This window comes from Lepidothrix coronata, unplaced genomic scaffold, assembly GCF_001604755.1.
Source record: "Lepidothrix coronata isolate B3197 unplaced genomic scaffold, Lepidothrix_coronata-1.0 Scaffold9, whole genome shotgun sequence".
NCBI lineage: Eukaryota > Metazoa > Chordata > Aves > Passeriformes > Pipridae > Lepidothrix > Lepidothrix coronata.
The window spans coordinates 2,636,860-2,655,629 of NW_016690189.1; the positions used below are offsets into that span (position 1 = coordinate 2,636,860).

An 18,770-nucleotide genomic window follows, 5' to 3' on the forward strand; every position below is an offset into this window, starting at 1 on the left:
AAGCAAAGTATATCACATTCCAGTAACATATGTAATATGACTTGCTAAATGTCTTAGATCTGGCAGTGGGGATGTTTAAATGATTAATATATTTTTTTAGATCTCTAAGATCCCTTGCTGAGTATGATTATATTCTACATTAATGGAATTTGTTGCATGTCAAAGAAAAAGGAAAAGATTGAAATAGCAATTAAGTAGTTAGCTTGAGTTCGTATAAAAATGTTAACAAAAATATCTATTTTCTCCTGCATCTCTAAACTGTTTTGTTTTGCCTGGATTGTTTTGTCATTTGGAAGTCAAAAGCATTTCTCTTTTGTAGTGCCATTAGCTCCACCCCAGAATTTGACCATTATCAACTATACTGCAGATTCCGTGTGGCTAAAATGGGATCCAAGTCCCCAGTCAAATGGTGTTATTATGAGATATAATTTTAAGATTTATCAAAACAACACAGAAAAACTAATTTATCAGGTATGTTTATAATAAAGTGTTTAATTTTTTAAAATATTTATTTTGTGCTTTAGGAACAAAATATATGACAAATATTTTAAATGTCTGTTATGCTCCTAGAATTATGAAGCTCCTCTGAATTCCTATTTACTAAGACAGTTTACTTACCCTACCACCATAACTGTAATTCAGTTTTTAAAATTAGATAGAAAAAAATTGTTAGATTTTAATTTACTTTGAACTTCTAATGTTTCATTAATGATGAGATTTGTTAATATTTAGTTCATATTCCAGTGTAAGCTTGATGTTAGAAAATTACAGAAGTTACTTGTTTTGTGGCTATCTTTGTTTAGCTATTTAGTATCTATGGACTGTCAAGATTCAAAAAGACAGATAGTCATCTTGAAAAATAGTTAAAAACTGTTTAGAGGTTTGCAAATTTTTTTAATTTTTGCGGAATAGGAATACTGAATAAATTTTAACTGAAATGGTTACTATATGAATGTTCAGGGCTAAGTTGAATGAAGCTCTGATTAATCTGGTCTAGTGGAAGGTTTCCTGCTCACAGCACTGAGTTTGGAACTGAATGGTCTTTAAGGTCCCTTCCAACCATTCTATGACTCTATGATTTTATGATATACAAAATTTGATCAAGGCATTTCTATCTGCTTAAATCTGGGCGGCATCATGACATGTGCCGTGAACTGCAAAGGCAGCAAGCTAAGGTCAGGATCACATCTCAAGCAGAGAAACTATATAGTGAGTCCAGTTCACCCTAGGTGCTTGTAAAAGCTGCAGGGAAAAGATATTACTGCAGTGAGATAGGAGTTTAAGACACGCAGTTTAAGGTACATGTGTGACTATGAAGAGCTTTATTACTCCAACTCCCTCACCAATACAGTTCTTATTACAGAGACTTAGCATGCAAGGAAACTGTGTGTGCTGTTAAGTGTATGCGCTGGAAATCAGTCCCCATGGAGCGGCCTACTTGGCTACCCCTTATGAGGTCTGCTGTTATTCCCCACTGTGGAATGAAGTGCTGGCATCACCCCAGTTCCTTCTATAATACTTGAAAGAGCACAATGAACCTATGAGAGAGGAACTGTGAATTCTACAGCCAGCTACCTTCGGAAACACATTCTCTGGGTGTTCAAAGAGACCACTAAAGATTATTCTCCACTGTCCATGTGAGGCAGTCTCAAATCCAATTAGAATACAAAAACTGTCTGGAGCACTTGAATGCATCTGCTTTGCCCTACATTCCTTCATGTTTTGTAATGTTATGTGGGCAAGAAATTAGATCTAGGTTGTGGCAGCAGGACAAGCAGAGCAATTTTTATAGAAATACTGTATTTAGACACCATAATTCTCTGATAACTTGGATTCCACAAGATTTTCTTGCTGAAATTCAGCTCTTTCACTGCTGTTATTATAGTTCTCTCAATATTTGAATAAAATATGCCTTGCATGCTCTGGGAAAAACAGCTAAAAGGAATTGAACTGTGTTTTTAAACTTTTTTTTTGCTTTTGGTTTGTTTTTTGGTTTTTTTTGCTTTTTTGGTTTTGGTTTGGTTGGTTGGTTGGTTGGTTTTGGTTTGGTTTGGTTTGGTTTTTTGAAGCACTTCGTCAATCTGTGTATCTAGTTCAGGTAAAGTAAAAGAAATAGGAAGCTATGACTCATGACATCTTCTACTGCAGAGGTGTAGCAAGGAAGTAGAAGGTGAGAGGGATTGATGAAGTGGTGTGGAAGTAACAAAAGTTTTCAGTATTTGACTGAAATCTCCTCAGAGTAGAAGAGGCAAAACTATGGCTGTAAATCTTCTGTTCATTTCATTGGGTTCAAGCTGAGGCCCACAATGTGTCTAGAGGTTAATTGTGTACTAGTAATTTTTCCTTCCTTAAGAACATTTCAGGTTCAAACCACGAGGCAAACCTTGTTGGATTAGAACCATTCAGCCCCTATTCTATCAGTGTCTCTGCATTTACCAAGCTTGGGAATGGCAATCAGTTCAGTAATGCTGTCCAGTTCACAACGATGGAATCAGGTTAGATACGACTTTTTTTAAGCTGCAGTTCTGTTTATATATATTTATGTATATTTTCCTTGTATGGCTGAACAACAGTGTTCATCTTGTCTCCAAAGAAAATGTAACATAACACTATCTCATTGCCTTCTGCCTGTGTAACACCTATTCACATTCTTATTGTAGGCTGGGTTTGAAGTTTGATGTCGGAAGTGTAGAATTAGAAATGTCCTCATCTGAAATGAGAGGCTTATATGGTTACTATAAATATTTTAATAGCATCACAGATAAAGGGAGGAAAATTAGAAAGATATCAGTCATTGCAGATCAAAGCAATAATTCAGATCCCTGTGAAAATAACTGAAATGCTAGCAGTATCAAAAGCAACTGGTCAAAATATTGGCAAATGAACATTAAACAAACAGAAATTTTTAACATTTTTAAAATAATTTAATTTAGGAAGGAAACTAGCCACTAAAAGTGAAATACTCAATATTCACTAAAGAAGAGCCCATGAGAATGGTGGGTTTGTGAAACTGGCCATTGCGCAAAGCTGTAGCTCCTTTGCCAGGTCAGAGCAATCTCTGGGCTCCTGTGCTTTATAAGGGCTGTCAGTGCCAGGGAACCGGCATGGCTCAGGGGACTCTCAGCTTTCTTTATACTGTCAGCAAAGGGAGCAGACAAAGTATCGAAAGATGCCATATTACTATAGTTTCTCCAAGATCACATTTCCAGTGAAAGATTCCTGCTGGAACTGGTAAAACAGAGTTTCGGGGGAAAATTATGCTGTTTATTATACCCAGGAGTTACCCACCATCAGAAATCTGGACCATCACTAAACTGGTTCAGTTTGGCAGTTGGATCTCTGCAACTGAAGGCTGTTCTGCTATAAGGCCATGGTCATCATTCAGTTGTCTCATTTCACCACAAACATTCCATACTCATGGTACTTTCTTTGGAAGTGCTGGAGAGACATTTCTCTCAGGAGCATGATCTAGTAATATTATAGCTTTTTCTCAGACTTTATGCTTAGGTAGTTGCAGCATGTTTCCTTTCCCTCCAACCTAGATTTTGGGCAATTGCTGGATCAGTTCCTCACTGAGTTCCTCTAAGGATTCTGTCCCTGTCTTTATTAAAAGTGCCAGTTAATCTTCTTTATTCTGCAGATGTTGCTTCTTAAAAAGAAATTTTTTCTTTAAATTCTGAAAAGAAAATTAATCTTTTTAAAGAGATTAATTTACCTCTGTATAGTGATAATGAATATGTTTACCTCTATTTTAACTGCCTCACTGACAATCTTTTTACTATTTTATAGATTCCTCAACCTGTTTCAATAGAAGAAGTAGGTTGGGCCACCCCTCACTGTGTATTTGTTTTCTCTTATATGGTACAGCCAGTAATTTAACCCTTTCAGAAATACTTTAATTCATTTTTCTCTTTAACCAATTGTTCACATATAATTGCTCTATTTTCAACATGATTATAATATTTGCTACAATTCATTAATTTTTTATAAGCATTTAAAAAAATTTCTCCTGCCAGAACCAGCAAATAGATTGGGAACTGTAAGACAATAGCATTGATATGACAGCTCTGAAACCTGCCTCATGACTTCTGTGCAGGTTGTACCTCTGCTGGAAGGACAGAGAGGAATGATAAAGTGCCTAAAAGAAACAGAGCAAACATATAAATAAGGAACTTCTGCTGTTGATGCTGTTGTGGAGTATGTATATGGATTTCACACTACTGTGTATGTTTTACTACACTTTGTTTAAAAAAAGATGTGGAGAATATGAGCAGATGTGAAAACAAAATTGGATCACACAACCAGGGAAAAGCCAGATAGATGGCTTCTTCTATTTCAAGTACAATCATCTCTCACATTCATAGCAGTTGGAAATGAACCATTTAATGGGGACAAAGACATATTTTTGTTCTCTCAATATGTTTCTTTTATTAATTCGTCTGACACTGCAATGTTTGACTGTTCCTATGAACATTGGATCTGCTTCTCTAATGATATTATTCTGTGATTCCTGCTTTAATTGTGTATGAATGTTAATCTTTGGTGCATGTGTATCTTTTAAGTACCAGATGCTGTCCAGAATGTTCGTTGTATTGCAATGAGCTGGCAATCAATCCTGGTGCAGTGGGACCCTCCTGCTTCATCCAATGGTGTAATTACGCATTACATCATAACAGTTGAAGGAAATTCTACAAATTTTTCATCTTATGATACACTGCATACTTTTAGAAATCTGCTTTCCAATATTACTTATCAAATTAAAATAAAAGCTGCAACGTCTGCTGGTGATGGTGAAGAACAGATATGCAATACCAGTACCCTTCCAGAAAAAGGTAAAAGTTTATTCAAGTTAATTTTCTTGCTCAGTTGAAAAAATTACAATGAAACAAGCAGACCTGAAATAACTGTTTCAATACAGGCAAATAAATCCTTCTGTTATTTAAATTTCTTGCTAATAGTGAATGAAGAGAAACAGGATTTCCCCTTTCTCCTGTTTTAGAATAAACTTGGTGATGAGAATTAATTACCATTTTAAAAAGCACTTTATTCTGTGTGAGCTTGAAGAGTTATTTTATTAATTTATGATCACGTATTTTTTTTCTTATAATATCTGCCTTTAGCATATTTGAGACTGAAAGTCTGAAAAAATTTTTGAGAGCAAAATTTGTATTTTGCTTTTACTAGCTGCTAGTGCTGTGACTTCATTGACAAAAAAGCTGTTCAAAATTAGTGCAATTGAGAAGAATTTAGGTTCTACAAGCAGACTTTGTCATTACTCTTGATGGATGGAATTTTTTAAACAAGAAAGAAAATTGTGAGTTAAATCCAAAGAAGAATGTAGGCAGGCTTTTTGGCATTGAAGTGAAAAATTGTTACCCAAAATCTATCTTCCTTTCCACACACACACTTCACACTTCACCTAATCTTGGCCATGCTTTCATTTGACATGGGGATGAATTTCTGGTCAAAATACAGTGTTAGTTCTGTGTAAATAGCTATGTACCTACCTTTCAAATTAGCTAGGAGCCCAACTCTAAATGCAGGAAGCAAAGGCCTGTTTCAGCTCTCTTCCCCAGTCAGGGGTGATTTCTACTCTTGGGACTATTTATCTTTTTTTTTTTCTTTGGTGATAGTTTAATATAAATATAAAAAGTTATGTTCTGCGAGCAAGATCCAGAAAAGACTTCACCTTTCTACTGAATTACAGGAGCAATTACTGCATTTAGTTTCTTTTCCTATATTCTCTTCAGTGATGTCAATTTATGCAGTGGAGTTGAGGAGGTCTCTAGTTCAGAACATCTGGATAAGGAAACAGGGGATGGGATGGGGGAGCACAACTTTACCTCCTGATGCTTAGAAACCAAACCTAGCTTTTGTAATAATTTAATTACTAAGTTATTGAATAATTTAAAAGATGAGTTGCAATGAGTTGCAGCACTCATTCTCATATGTATTTCAACTGAAAGAGTAAGTTTTCTCAAACTTAGTCAAATACTAAATACAGATTCTGTGTCAGCAAAAAGGTTTATGCTCTGAATGACAAGTGGAGGGAAGTAGCTCTGCTACGCAAACTTGAATCAGACATCTGAACTTGGAGAAGATCAGACTTACCCTTATGCTTAGACTTCTTGTTGGTAACTTTCTGAGTGGTATGCACCTCCTTTGGATCCATCCTATTCATAAAGTCTTGGTGTCCCATTATGAGGTTTGATTTCCACACTTCTTAAAATTAGACTTATGGATGTGCATGTCTGGATGAATCTATATCACGTCTGTGTTGTCAGCTGAACTACTGCTGCTTTGGTTCCAGATCAAGTGGCTGAGCTCCAAATGAGGACAAGCAGGGCAGCCTCTTGCTAGTGTGATGTGGCCAACACTGTGGAAATAGCCAGGGTTGTACTTTGATGGCTGCCTGTCCTCATGGTACAGTCCGTCCCACTACAGCCTCACCATGTCCCTTATTTGAACTATGAGGTGTCACTCATACCTATTTCTAATGAAATTGTTCACTCTAAATTGGTTTCCTCATCAGCATCTTCCCTACAAATGCTGCCATTTTGTGATCCCTGCTGGTATCCTTCTGTCCAGCTCCTTGTCAATTTAAGACTTCCGCCTGGGTAGTCTATTCTCTTGTTTGCTCAGAAACTTCTGTTTATCAGCAGCATTCAAAGTCCACTTTTGAAAAGGTATTGTTTAAATATTAGACATGAGCATACTAATATCTGACAGTTGGCTGGAAGTAATTTAGTGAACCTAGCTGCTGTGCTGGATGTGGATGCATGTGCTAATGCACTTCAGTACACTTCTTAAATGCAGTCATAACTCTCAAACCTTTCTTTTAAATTAGGGCTACTGAACAGCCAACTCAGAGCCTGAGCAAGACTGAATCTGGGAATGGTGTTCAGACTTGGAGTTAGTCTTATAGGAGGGTTGTTACCCTCTGGTAGGGAGGAGAACAGGAGACTTCCCTGGTGGTTTATATCTCGGAGGATGAGGGAAAGGCTTCTAGTAGTGTTAAAGAAACCTGGCACCTAAGAAAGTTAATTGTTGAGATTTCTGCAAAATTGGGTGTTGGCTGCTAATTAGTGCTTGAGGAAAGACTGAGAAAGCTGTGGATTAAGCCTAGGCTTGAGAGGGAGACTGGCAGTCTCTTGTGGTCTGTGTTATAAAGAGCTGTACTAGAAGGGGAAAAAAAAAACAAAACCCACCAGTCTTTAGTTTGTAGCAACATGTGTCTTATGTGTTTTATCACTGGGAGTTTTCCCAAGTGAAGGATTTATGCTACAAAACATGTAATTTTTGTCACATATGCTGCACAGACCCTTTCTTGCTTTGTTGTTGCTTAGTCATATTTACAACAAACTAGTTATTATTAGGACATTTCCTTAACTGCGTGTTTGCATGAATTGTTTTGTGGTGACTGGATACTAGGAATTGGAAACTCATGGATGGGAATGGAAACAGTTTAGTAGCTGTTGTCAGCTTCTTATTTATGGTGGCCTAAGATTAGTCACAGAATATGTAGCCAGAACTGAGTCACTGTCAATGCATTTGTTTCTGACATAAAGTGAAATCGAATTTGGCTCAGTGTCCCACTGCCTAGTGTTTGATCTTTAAATTCTTAGCAAGATTATTTGCCTTTTTTTGAGGTAAATTTGTTCATATCTGGGTACAATTAAACATGAATCATGAAGATTAAATTTATGAGGAGATTAGTAGTGTTTTGTGCTCAGTCAAGTTCCATTGTCATGGTATACCACCTCTGCCAGGCCGCATGATGTTATAAAAACTGTCAGCTTTGTAGTGGTAGTATTAATTTGTGATTAAATACATTATAAAGGATTAAATACATTATAAAGGATATGAAAGATAATATAGTATACATACACATGCATAATTGAGTTAGGATTTTATGACTGAATAGCTATCCTTGGATTATTTTCAAGATAATGCACATATTAAAATGCAATTTTTTTAAGGTTGAGTGAATTTTTAGGGGGAGAAAGAGCCATAAAGTGGTAGGAAACTTCTCCAAAAGGAACACTAAAGCTGTGAAGATTCAGTTAACTCACAAGTCTGGGACATTCAGTTGACAATAAAAATAGAATAATTAAAAAGCCACTTGAGTGTGTTCAAAGTATGAATAATATAAACAAAACTGCTTCTACTTCGATTTTTTTAATTTAGATTTTTCTTTATAGGCTTTTCATTATTCTCTGAGGATATTAATTGTATTGATTATAGTATTAAGACACACAGACTAATTCTCCCCTCCCCCCATCCCTTACTGCTAGTAATATTTAGTATTATAACTGACCACAAAGTCTTGGAAGTTGAGGCTCCCATTGTACTCTAGTGACAGTTCTTACCATTTGTTTTCTACTAAACAGAGATTCATTCATAGCTTACATTTAAAAGAAATATGGAGAGAAATCTGTCCAGGAAACATTTTTAAATTTAGTCTGGGCTTAATTTTGCTTGCCAATACTAACTTGTAGCTATATACAGAAGTATGCCTTGTGCAAGAAGGAGAGTTGTGCCTAAAAGAATTGGTAATGGGAAGGTTTCTTAGGTCTTTTGGTGTGAAGGTGGGAAATTAACACCATCTTTTGTTATGTGCGCACAAAATGTCTTTACTTTCTGCACAAGGGAAACTTTGAAGATTCTGGGTTTGTATCTCCAGTATGGAGATGTGGGATTTTTTTCATCAAGGCCTGCAAGGAGCACAAAACATAGTAGGGGCTTAAAGCCTTCTGGATATCCAAGGAAATGCTGTTTCCTTCACCATAAATCCTTTTCTTAGTATATGGCAGCTCATGACATCTCTCAGTTGGAGTTACATGAATTTCCTCATTAGCCAGTGAAGAAAAGGATGTACTGGAATAATATTTAAACCTGTACCCTAAAGTGGTTCTTAGGGCTTCAAGCATGATGTGCAGTGCAGTATGTTGGCCTGGTTATCCTGAGGAATGAGCCTACTGCAGAGCCACAGTATTGGAAATGGCAGAGCTTCGGTGTCCCCTGTCACTAATGCAGATTAGAGCAGTGTGTTTCACATGTTCAATCAGTGCTGAAAAGTCATGTTTCCAAACATATTATAAAGTAAAATAATCAAAACATTGCAGAGTGAATCATGACTAAGAATCTTTGACACATTTCTTTCCAAGATCACTGATTTTTTTCCCCCTACTCAGTTTTCTTTATGTAATGTGGATTTTTTTAATGTTTTCTGATTAGTTTTTTTGTCCAAATTTAAATTAATGACTTTCATGCGGATGGCAAATCTTCACTAGACAAATGCAATGATCACTCAGTTGCTGCCAGTGAAATTGTAATGATGTTATTTTTATAAGCAGGTTGACAAAATTAGATGAAAGAGTATTTTTGTGGGGACTAGGGCAACCATACATAAATATATAAGAAATGGCGGTGGCATATAATGCAAAGTTAACACAGAAAGCATTTACAGGTCAAATACATTGTTTACTGGAAAGTAGGCTGTGGTTTAGTTTGATGGAAAGCTGAACATTCTTATTTAATTCAAGACTTGAGTACGGACAGTTTTCACTTCTCTTTTTAGCTTAAAGGAGTGCATTTCTCCCTAGATTTGTAGGATTTGATTTGTCAGTGCTTAGATCCCACAGTTAGAGACTGAGTTTTCTAATGGGCTAAGGTCTAAGAAATATGGTCCACAGAGGCTCTTTTACGAGCAATTGTGCAAGTTTCTCTAAAGCATGTCTGATAATGTCAGTTCTGAGTCATGGGAAAAATAGTCTACAGTTTTTTTGTATTTTTATGTTAGTAAGATAATTTGGGGCCTATTCATGATGTACTTATTCATACTGAGCAGGACTTTATATCGTGATGAGTCCCCCTAATCTAGTATAGCAGTCTATACTAGCCTAGTACTTGGTGCGATCAGGGTTAAAAGCTTAACCCAAGGAACTTATTTGGTAACTAAGCTTTCAAAATCCAATAGAGATAATCAATATAGAATATTTCTTTTCTTTTCAGATATTTCCATTTTCTGAAGACTTTTTCTGGTCTGTGCCCACTGCTGTCTGTTCTACTTTGTTCTTCACTTTCCTCCTATTCATGCTCTTAATACCACCCAACAGACTTCTAGGCTGCCTCTGTTCTTTTAATCCAAACTCCAGCTACAAGCAGCTGTTCTGTAGGCAGACTTTTTTTTATTAACTTTGTTAGGAGCTATGCCGTATCATATTACCCTCTTCTGTTCAGCCTGTGCAGCTGTAGTCATTGCTTTCCACAGAAATCTTTACAGAAAGCCATAACCTCTCTTTTCTCAGTAGATCTGTGTGTGTGTGTGTCCTTTGCTGCCCTTAGGTTATCTTTGCATTGTGAATAAGATTTTTTCTAGCAAGCGTTTTTGTTAGTTTAAACCAGTTCCACTGGCCAAGTTCAACTTGATCTGAGTCTTTGCACAGTACCAGTGCTTTTTCTACCAGGAATTTCCTTTCATTTGGGTTCTCAAAAAATTAATCTCAGAGCAGTCTACCAGTTTTGGAAGGGCTGATTTGCATTGCAACCAGACAAGAATAAGGCAACAAGGCCAAGATCTGTGAAAGTAACTTCTATTGAGGTGTGTAGCTTCCTGTCGACTTCAGTAGGAGTTCAGGCGTGTATATAAGTTTTAGGAGCTTAAAATCCCGTGTAGATCTGGCTTCAGGCACTTTTCATTGAAATTTAGCCATTATGTGAACAATGGTAGATGAACCTGAAAATACCTCATTCCTCTTCCAGTCCAGCAACTGAATTCACCAGTATTTTATGGCTAGTGTCTCTGCCAGCTCCCTGACTGTTTTTCAGAAGCTGAATTAGAAGCTATTAAATGGAAAATTAGGTAGAGTACATCGCTCCAAATGATTCAGACTTAGAAAAACTCCCTGTTCCCAGAGCTAGTGGAATCATAGCAAATGAAACAAAATACAATGGGGAAAGACTGTCAGATATGTGATGAGACTTAAGGAATCCTATGTAGGATTCTTGAGAAATTTAAATATGGGATTAGAGCAAGAATGCCAGCTAGCTAATGAGGGCACAGTCCTCAACAATTAGCTTCTTACAACACCATAAGCACAGCCTTTTTCATGCCTTATCTTTCAGTGCATCTCCCTGTTAGGAGCATGTCTAAGCAGCAGTGTATAAGAGCAGATACGTAAGTCTTTATGTATCTTACAGTTCCAATGTAATCTGAAATAGTAGCTGACAGACACAATTTTTGGCTTCGATAATTTTTACTGTGAACAGTGATCATTTCATCATAGTTAAGTCATGTTTAGAAAATTTAAACAAGCTGCTTGATTACTCTAGGAAGCATGGAATGGTTTGCTCAAATCAGTACCATCTGTGGACAGAAAAAGTTGGGGGAATTTTAGTCATTCTTGAGGAATGGAAATCTGATTCTTCATGCTAGAGTAATTGTAATCCTCTTTGTATCTGTAACCCAATAGCATAGCTGTCTTGAAATTGTCTGTGAACACAGTCATCAAGTGCAAGAGATACTGTGCCACTGGGTGTCACTCCTCTTCACTGTGGCCCTAGGTTCAAACTTCTTTGATGTGCTCCAGATTCAGATCACATCTTTTCATTTGTCCTAATGAGTGATTATATTTATATTTGATATGTCCATGTAAGCAAGGAGATAAAATGATCTTGATTTTAAACGGAATAATGTTTAAGGCTCTGGTTTCATTTTAAAGGTCTGTCTAGGCACTGGCAGAGAAAATTTTACTGTGAATTTTGCTGGCTGACCCTTTATTTTGTGGGCTCAAAATATTTTGTTTGTATGCATCTTAGTAAACTGGAAAAATGACAAAATTAAATAGCTACAAAAGCTTTTGTCTGAAAGAAGAAATGGTTGTCTAATCTGTCTGTTATGATGATAACTGCAAGTTTATCTTTAAAAATGATAGTTTTCATGTAGTTTTACTTGCAGATAATCACAGACATCACCTTCAGCCTTATGAAGGTAATGTGTATGAGCTCCCTTTGTAGTCAGTGGGAAAAAGTACAGATAGAAAGAGAAATAATTTCTCAGCCTTCCATTCTTTCCCTCACTCTCGGTGAGTTTGTCTCTTCTCCAAATACAAGGAAAGCTCATGGAGGCTGGATTTATTAGACTTCTCTTGGTCTTCAGGAAAGCCCACAAATCAGACCCACTCTCATTTAGTCTGATATAATTTCTAGTTCTATGAAAGCCAAGCATTTTTTCCCTCTAAATTGCTAACTCTCAGTTCTTTCTGAAGTCTTCTGTGTAGAAACTAGGGGAACAAAGTACTGTCTTTAAGAAGCAAAGGCCACCATGCTGTCTAGAACATGGGCACTGCTCACTTTACACCTGTGACTAGCCTCTTTAACCTGCCTTGTTTTAGGTGCAGAGACTGCAGTTGTACCAGCCATGGCTTTACCAGCTGCACGTTTGAGCAAGTGAAGGTATATATTTCCATATGAACTTCCTATTAACAGTCAGCAAGCAACCAGTTACTATCTACTTCATTACAAGCCCCTGTTTCAGTATTGGAATGTAGCCCACTAATCAGTTTTCAGCAGATAGAAGTTAGTAATGGGAGACTGAGAGGCATTAAAGCCAATTGTTTCCATCTCCATGTTGCATACTTTCACACTTTTATTCCAAACTCACCAGTGGTGGCTGTTCCTAGCACAGCAAGAGTTCCTGGAGTCGTGTCTGGGAAGGTGAGGTCATATTTCTTATCAAAAAAAGAGTAGTAATCCCCTCTGAGTGAGAAAGAAAATTTAACTTTCTTAAATTCTTTTTATTTTTACCTGTTCTGATATCTTTGGAATTTCTGACTTGATTTTTAATTCCTGGAGTGCATCATATTGGGCCTTAAAATACTTTAACTCAACTTCAGAGTGAGACTGGGTGATAATTTTTTTTTCACTCAAATAGTTTTATCCATTCTATCCCACATTTTATCATTGTCATAATTGAGTGTGTAAGATTCATATTTTTTGCAGTGTCTTAGCAGATATTAATAGCTTATATTACAATAGAGTAAGGAATTTTAGAGGAAAGATACAGCTGTATTCTAGTAGCAATTTAGGATTTCTCTACCTTTATTTTCCACTAATTAATGGTCAAATTAAGCCCTTTCTTGTAATTTAGAAAAACAGCTATTACAGCTTAAAGAGTTTTTATGAAAATATTGCAGTTTGGTTTTTTTTTGAAAGTGGATAAGCGGGGTATTACATCTCCAAATATGTGCACATGCAAAAATGATACTGCATGTTTTGGGGTTTTTTACGACTTTCTGTACTTATCTTTATGCTAATAACAGCAGAGCAAAACAACTTTAATTTTGATAGCATGGACTATAATGATGGAAGTTGTCTTTGGTGAAGACTTTTTCTTAGTCAGTTTGTTCTTGTTCTGTGTCTGGCTAGTGTGTAGCAGGTTGGGAGCATATGGGGCTGTTGCATGCTGTGATGTTGTGTACTTATATGTGACAGCTGAGTGGAAGGACAGGGGAAGGGCCCACGGTTCTTTGTCTGGTCCCTCTCCTGCAGACTCCACCTGCTTTGGGCTCATTTCAAGGGATTTTAATTTCTCAACCTTTTCACCATCACAGCTTGGTTTAACTCATAATTTACATTTCTTGTTAAATCTTCAGATTTAGAGAAGAAGTTTCAGCTTGTTATATTCTGATGATTTCAACAAACAAATTGTTGCAGAAAAAAAGCAGAGATCAGATATTCTCACAAGGCTGAAAAAAAAGAAAAAGGAAGGTTTTCTCTTTCTTCCCCAGTAATGTTGGTCTGGGATTCTTTTCTTCTTTATGTAAGCCTTGGGACTTCTTCAGTTTCAGTTTGAGGGTGTATCACATGTTTTTCTTTGACCAGTGATACCTCTTCCCCCAAAGACTTAAAGCACTCTTTAAAGCTAAGTGCACAAAATGATTTCTGAGCTGATTGGCCAGCACAGTTTTTGCCACAGAGAGTATTGGTATTATCTTACAGAGTCTTAGAGATAATATTAGCTTACTGTATGATTATGTGATATAGCACAAAACCATATGTTGCATCTAGTCTATGAGAGCTGGGAGTACACTGTTGGCTCAATATAGATAGAGTAAATGTGTACACATGTGTATGTATGTACATAACATGCAGTACTTCTGTTTCCATGGACATGAATATAACCTGTATACTCATATATACCTATGTGTATAAATAAAGGATGTATGGAAGCAGCATTTATGGGAAATTTCTTCTTTTTTTGCTCCGTATTGTGATGTATTCAGCTCTTTCTGTCAGTGTTCTTTTAATTAGTTATTTGCTGAACAACTTGTAAAGCACTTATAGGAAAACATATTGTGTGTATTGATACTTTCCATTCAGAAGGTGAAACAGGAGATTTATGTAATCTCGAGGTATTACATGAGGATTTCATATGTTACCAAGAGAGAGAGACAAATGAATATTTCTAAGTGAGAAGTGAAGAAGTCCAGTTAGCAACTGCACTAAAAGATGCTATGGGTAGGCCAAAAATAACTTTGTTTGATATTCCCTCCCTCAGTTGAGACATAGCCCCAAATGTAGCAACAGGAATGTCACACCTCTCAAAGCTGCCCCTGCATGCCACACCTGAAAGTATTTTTTATTTCAAAAACTATTGTAAATGTATGACATCTATATATGTACAGTGTGATTTATGCCAGTGGAATTGCTTCTTGTTAACCATATGAAGTTGAATCTTCGTCTTTAGACACGCTTATAAAAACGGTTTTTTTTAACACTGGATAAAAGGATTATAGTTGCAATCACTTTTCATTCAAATTAAGATGTCTTACAACTGTTTTAATTTGCAGTTCCTAGTGCTCCCAGGGATATTGTTTTTTCCAATGTGCAATCAACAAGTGTGACTTTGAATTGGAGAACACCAAAATCTATCCTTGGCTACTTTCAAAACTACAAGATTACCACACAGCTACAGTCCATCCATTGCAGTGACTGGGAAACTAAGGAATGTGTTGAATATGAGATGCATCAATATTTATATGAAAATGTGATGGACGACTGGATAGAAGACACAGTGTATGGACTGAAAAAATACAGATGGTACAGATTTGCAGTTGCTGCCAGTACGAGTGTTGGTTATGGCAGTTCTTCACCTTGGATTTCAACACAAACACTTCCTGGCTGTAAGTAAGGATATCTCCCATGTCTCATAATGCTGTAACAATGTGATATTCACCTAAATAAGCAAGAACACTTGGTAGCAAGTTATTTCTTCATAGACCTACAATATTGGTGAAGTTAATAAGGATTTATTCCAACTCTTCAACTATGAAACATCATGATATAAATCATGTGGTAGGTATGCATACTTAACACTTCTCGATATTTTAATGCCTTTTGTATACTCTATTTTATTTACTGCTTACCTAACACCAATTTCAATCCTTACCAATTCTCCACATCTAGACTTGGTAAGTCTAAATTTTGGCTAATTTGGGTTGATATGCCATTTTCAATACATCTTCACATGTGGGGCGTGTCAATGAAAAGTACTCCTTTTTTAATTCTTTGACTGAAAGTCTGTTAATCAACATTGTACACTTTCCTGAAGTTCTGATGTATGTTCCTGGCAATAGAATTTAAGCAATAGTTTCAGAGGAATTAGAGATTTCTTTCCAAGACCATATACACCTATGGAGTTTACAAATCAGAGTAGCCATGTAACTTGTAGAGGATTGCCATGACACATATTAGAACTCTCATGCCTCAGCTGAGGACTGAAGATTCCAAGTAAGAGAAGAGTTGTCACGGATAAGTTATCATTAAATATTTGAGACAAGGGGATGTGAAACATGTATTATTTAGGCAGTTGTCATGGGGACAAATGACCTTCCCTACCAGTTTGCAGCCATCCTAGATCAGAGAATATCTGAGATCCAGCCTCTCACTGAATCACAGCTCCTTCACTTATTTCCCCGCACAAAGTAATAATAATGGAGATACCAAGGACTTTAACAGCTGTGTACCAGGGATTACTCAAGGGTCCACATATTTATTTTGTTCCACTCATGTTTTTAAAATCATTTGATGTGAATGCAGGATGCTTTTATGTAATGCTCCTTTTAGTATCTGTGCACTCACTGAACAATAGTACATCCATCTATCTTTAAATACCTCACATTTCTCTACTAGGAAAGCAAATATTGTCACCTTCATTTGCAGATGAGAAATTGAAATAGAGAAATTCTAAGCCCCAAAGGGCAAAGAGATTTGGACACCATGATAGTAAACATCATAACAGCCTGTTTTTCATGTAAAGCACAGAAGCAGTCCTTTGGATTGAGAAGTACTGGAATCAGCTGCAGAGTCATTCTCATGTCTATGTACTTCCTTTGTCCAGTGACTCTTATGGGGATGCTCTGCCTGTAAATTAATGCAATATTTTAATTGAGGGAGAAGAAAAAAACCCAAATAAACCCAGATGGACCAGAAAACAACTAACAGAAGTTGTGCAACTCTTGAGCCAGAAGGTCTAGGGAGATGCCTTACTATTAAATTGATAGAATTTAGTTGCTGACATACACAAATACTTGTTTTCAAAAGATTGTTACTGAGTTTAGAAAAGTTGGGGATTAAAGCTGGACAGAAAAGCAATAATTAAAACACATATAAATGCATAAAATTAGGATCCTCTTTATTATTTACTCTCTAGACAGTGATAAGAGCTTTAAGAAAGAACTAGTTTCCTGTCAGTCCCACTGAGAAGATGGTAGTTAAAATTATAAAAATCTCATTAGACTGCACAGGCCCTTTCCATGCCAATACAGTGTCATTCTCAGCAGTAGCTCCTCTGCGTGCTCTATTAGACAGTTTAAAGTGGTGGGGTAGAAGTTAAAAAGTTCCATCTGTTCTTCCAGCCCAAGTGTTTGGGGCTGTGTCTGTGATGAGGGAAGTAGGCAGCAACAAATTTCCTGTGAGCTAAACTGGTGACACATCAGGAGATAAGCTGCCTATAAAACACACCTCTGTGGAGTCAAGGAAGCATGGGCACTATTTCAGATATTGTGGCTGGGTGCGGGTCTTTTTCCTGGGATAATGGCAATCAGCTGAGGAGTTAAAAAAGAGGAAGCTGACATGTCACAGCTGGGTAGCCAGCTGGAAACTTCATTGTGCTTCAGTGGTGCTGGGAGCCTCCCTGAGCAGTGGCTGATCTTTAGCAAGGACAGTTCTCCAGCTACTTCATACATGGCAAAGACTAGACTTTAGAAATACTGTTAAACAGACTAAAGAAAACCTTAGTTCCCCTCTTTCTTTTGCAAAATCTGTAGCAGGAAAGAAAAATTTAGAATGAACCAAACAGACTCAGTACTCTGGGCAGCCTTGCAGAATGTATCCAGCGAACAGGTGTTGATCCCCCTCTCCTTTCCCTCATGGAGAGGGCCAAGCATCCTCTGGATTAGCCTGCTGATACACAGCCAATATACATGGTCTGTTAGGGCTTAAGGGTGCTTAGCTGCTATGTAAAATACCCTGAGTACTTAGCCTGTAAAATCAATGGGAGTTGTGTTTGCAGGTTTGAGGGCAGAAGTTAGCCACTGTTTTACTTGATTTTCAAGAAATGCCTCTGTAAAGCATTGGTTCTCCTGAAGGTAGTTACCTTGGTTGTGAAATAATTGTCAAATGTTTTTCTTCATAATTCATTGAGTTCTCATAAATTTGTGTTTCTCTCAAACCTAAAGAAAATATTATAGGTATTATATTCATATTCAGGAAGTTACAGCATTTAATATGAAAACTGTTAAACTAATTTCCCAGAATATAAAGAAAAGAAACTTCAACAGCAGCAAAAATTATATAACAGAAATCCTGAGTATTTTTTGCAAGTGCTGAGTATTTGACTGTTGTGCTAGAGCATAAATACCTATTCAGAATAATAATTCTGAATATCCGGTGACTAAGGTGAGGATCTTTGCTTGTTTGTTTCAGTTTTTCATTATGAAGGCAACTGTAAGGCTACAGGAATTATTTTTAAGATTCTTTAACCCATTTGCAAGTTTCAAGCAAAAAAAATGGCAGTGTTCTGTACTGAGAGTGGTTATAGAGTTACTCCATGGAAAATGTTATAAGTTGTTCAGTACAGTCTGGTTCTCACATCACACAGATAACCTATTCAGCCTTCTGTCTTACAGATTATCCTCACAGGGATTGTCCTATTGTCTCATAAAATAGTTTGATGGCACTGTTATTACTTACCTGATTGATTACTCAGGAGCCAAATCTAGTCTGCAAGATTAAATATTTTCATTATAACTTAGATTTATATAGTTACCAGCACATAATAACACAGTGTTGACTCACAGTAAAGGAAAGGACAAGAAATGTTTTACATAGCTAAGGAAACTTTATTTGCTCACACCTGCACTTACCCTGACCTTCACTTTTGCATTTATAAGGAGAATAAGATAGGCCAAACTTCTGTTTTCTAAGAGAAAAATAATTCTGGAGGGTCAGTGTTAGATGGAAGATGAATGACAGTGAGATCACTGACCTCATTTTGGATCTTGTACAGTTACACAATGCAATGCTTTTTGGTAAACTGCCAAGTCTCCTAATGCCAGGATATACTGAGGTACAAAGGAAAACCCCAGATGTTCGAATATCCCACGAATGCTAGGACATAGATGCATGGGGCAGAGGGTTATGCTTCTCTTTTCAGCACCTTCTTTCCCAATCCCTGCTGATGCCCAGTTGCTTGGTACTATTAAAGA

At 36.8% G+C, this 18,770-nt stretch overlaps 1 protein-coding gene across 1 annotated transcript in view; it reads left to right on the forward strand.

The window, feature by feature from the left end:
• Positions 1–18,770, forward strand: part of PTPRQ (protein tyrosine phosphatase, receptor type Q) — a 116,567-nt gene that overhangs the window by 53,427 nt on the left and 44,370 nt on the right. The window contains exons 32-35 of the mRNA XM_017804252.1: positions 320–471; positions 2,354–2,495; positions 4,563–4,832; positions 14,853–15,185. Coding sequence (XP_017659741.1) covers positions 320–471; positions 2,354–2,495; positions 4,563–4,832; positions 14,853–15,185 — 897 coding nt within the window. The remainder of the gene's footprint in view (positions 1–319; positions 472–2,353; positions 2,496–4,562; positions 4,833–14,852; positions 15,186–18,770) is intronic.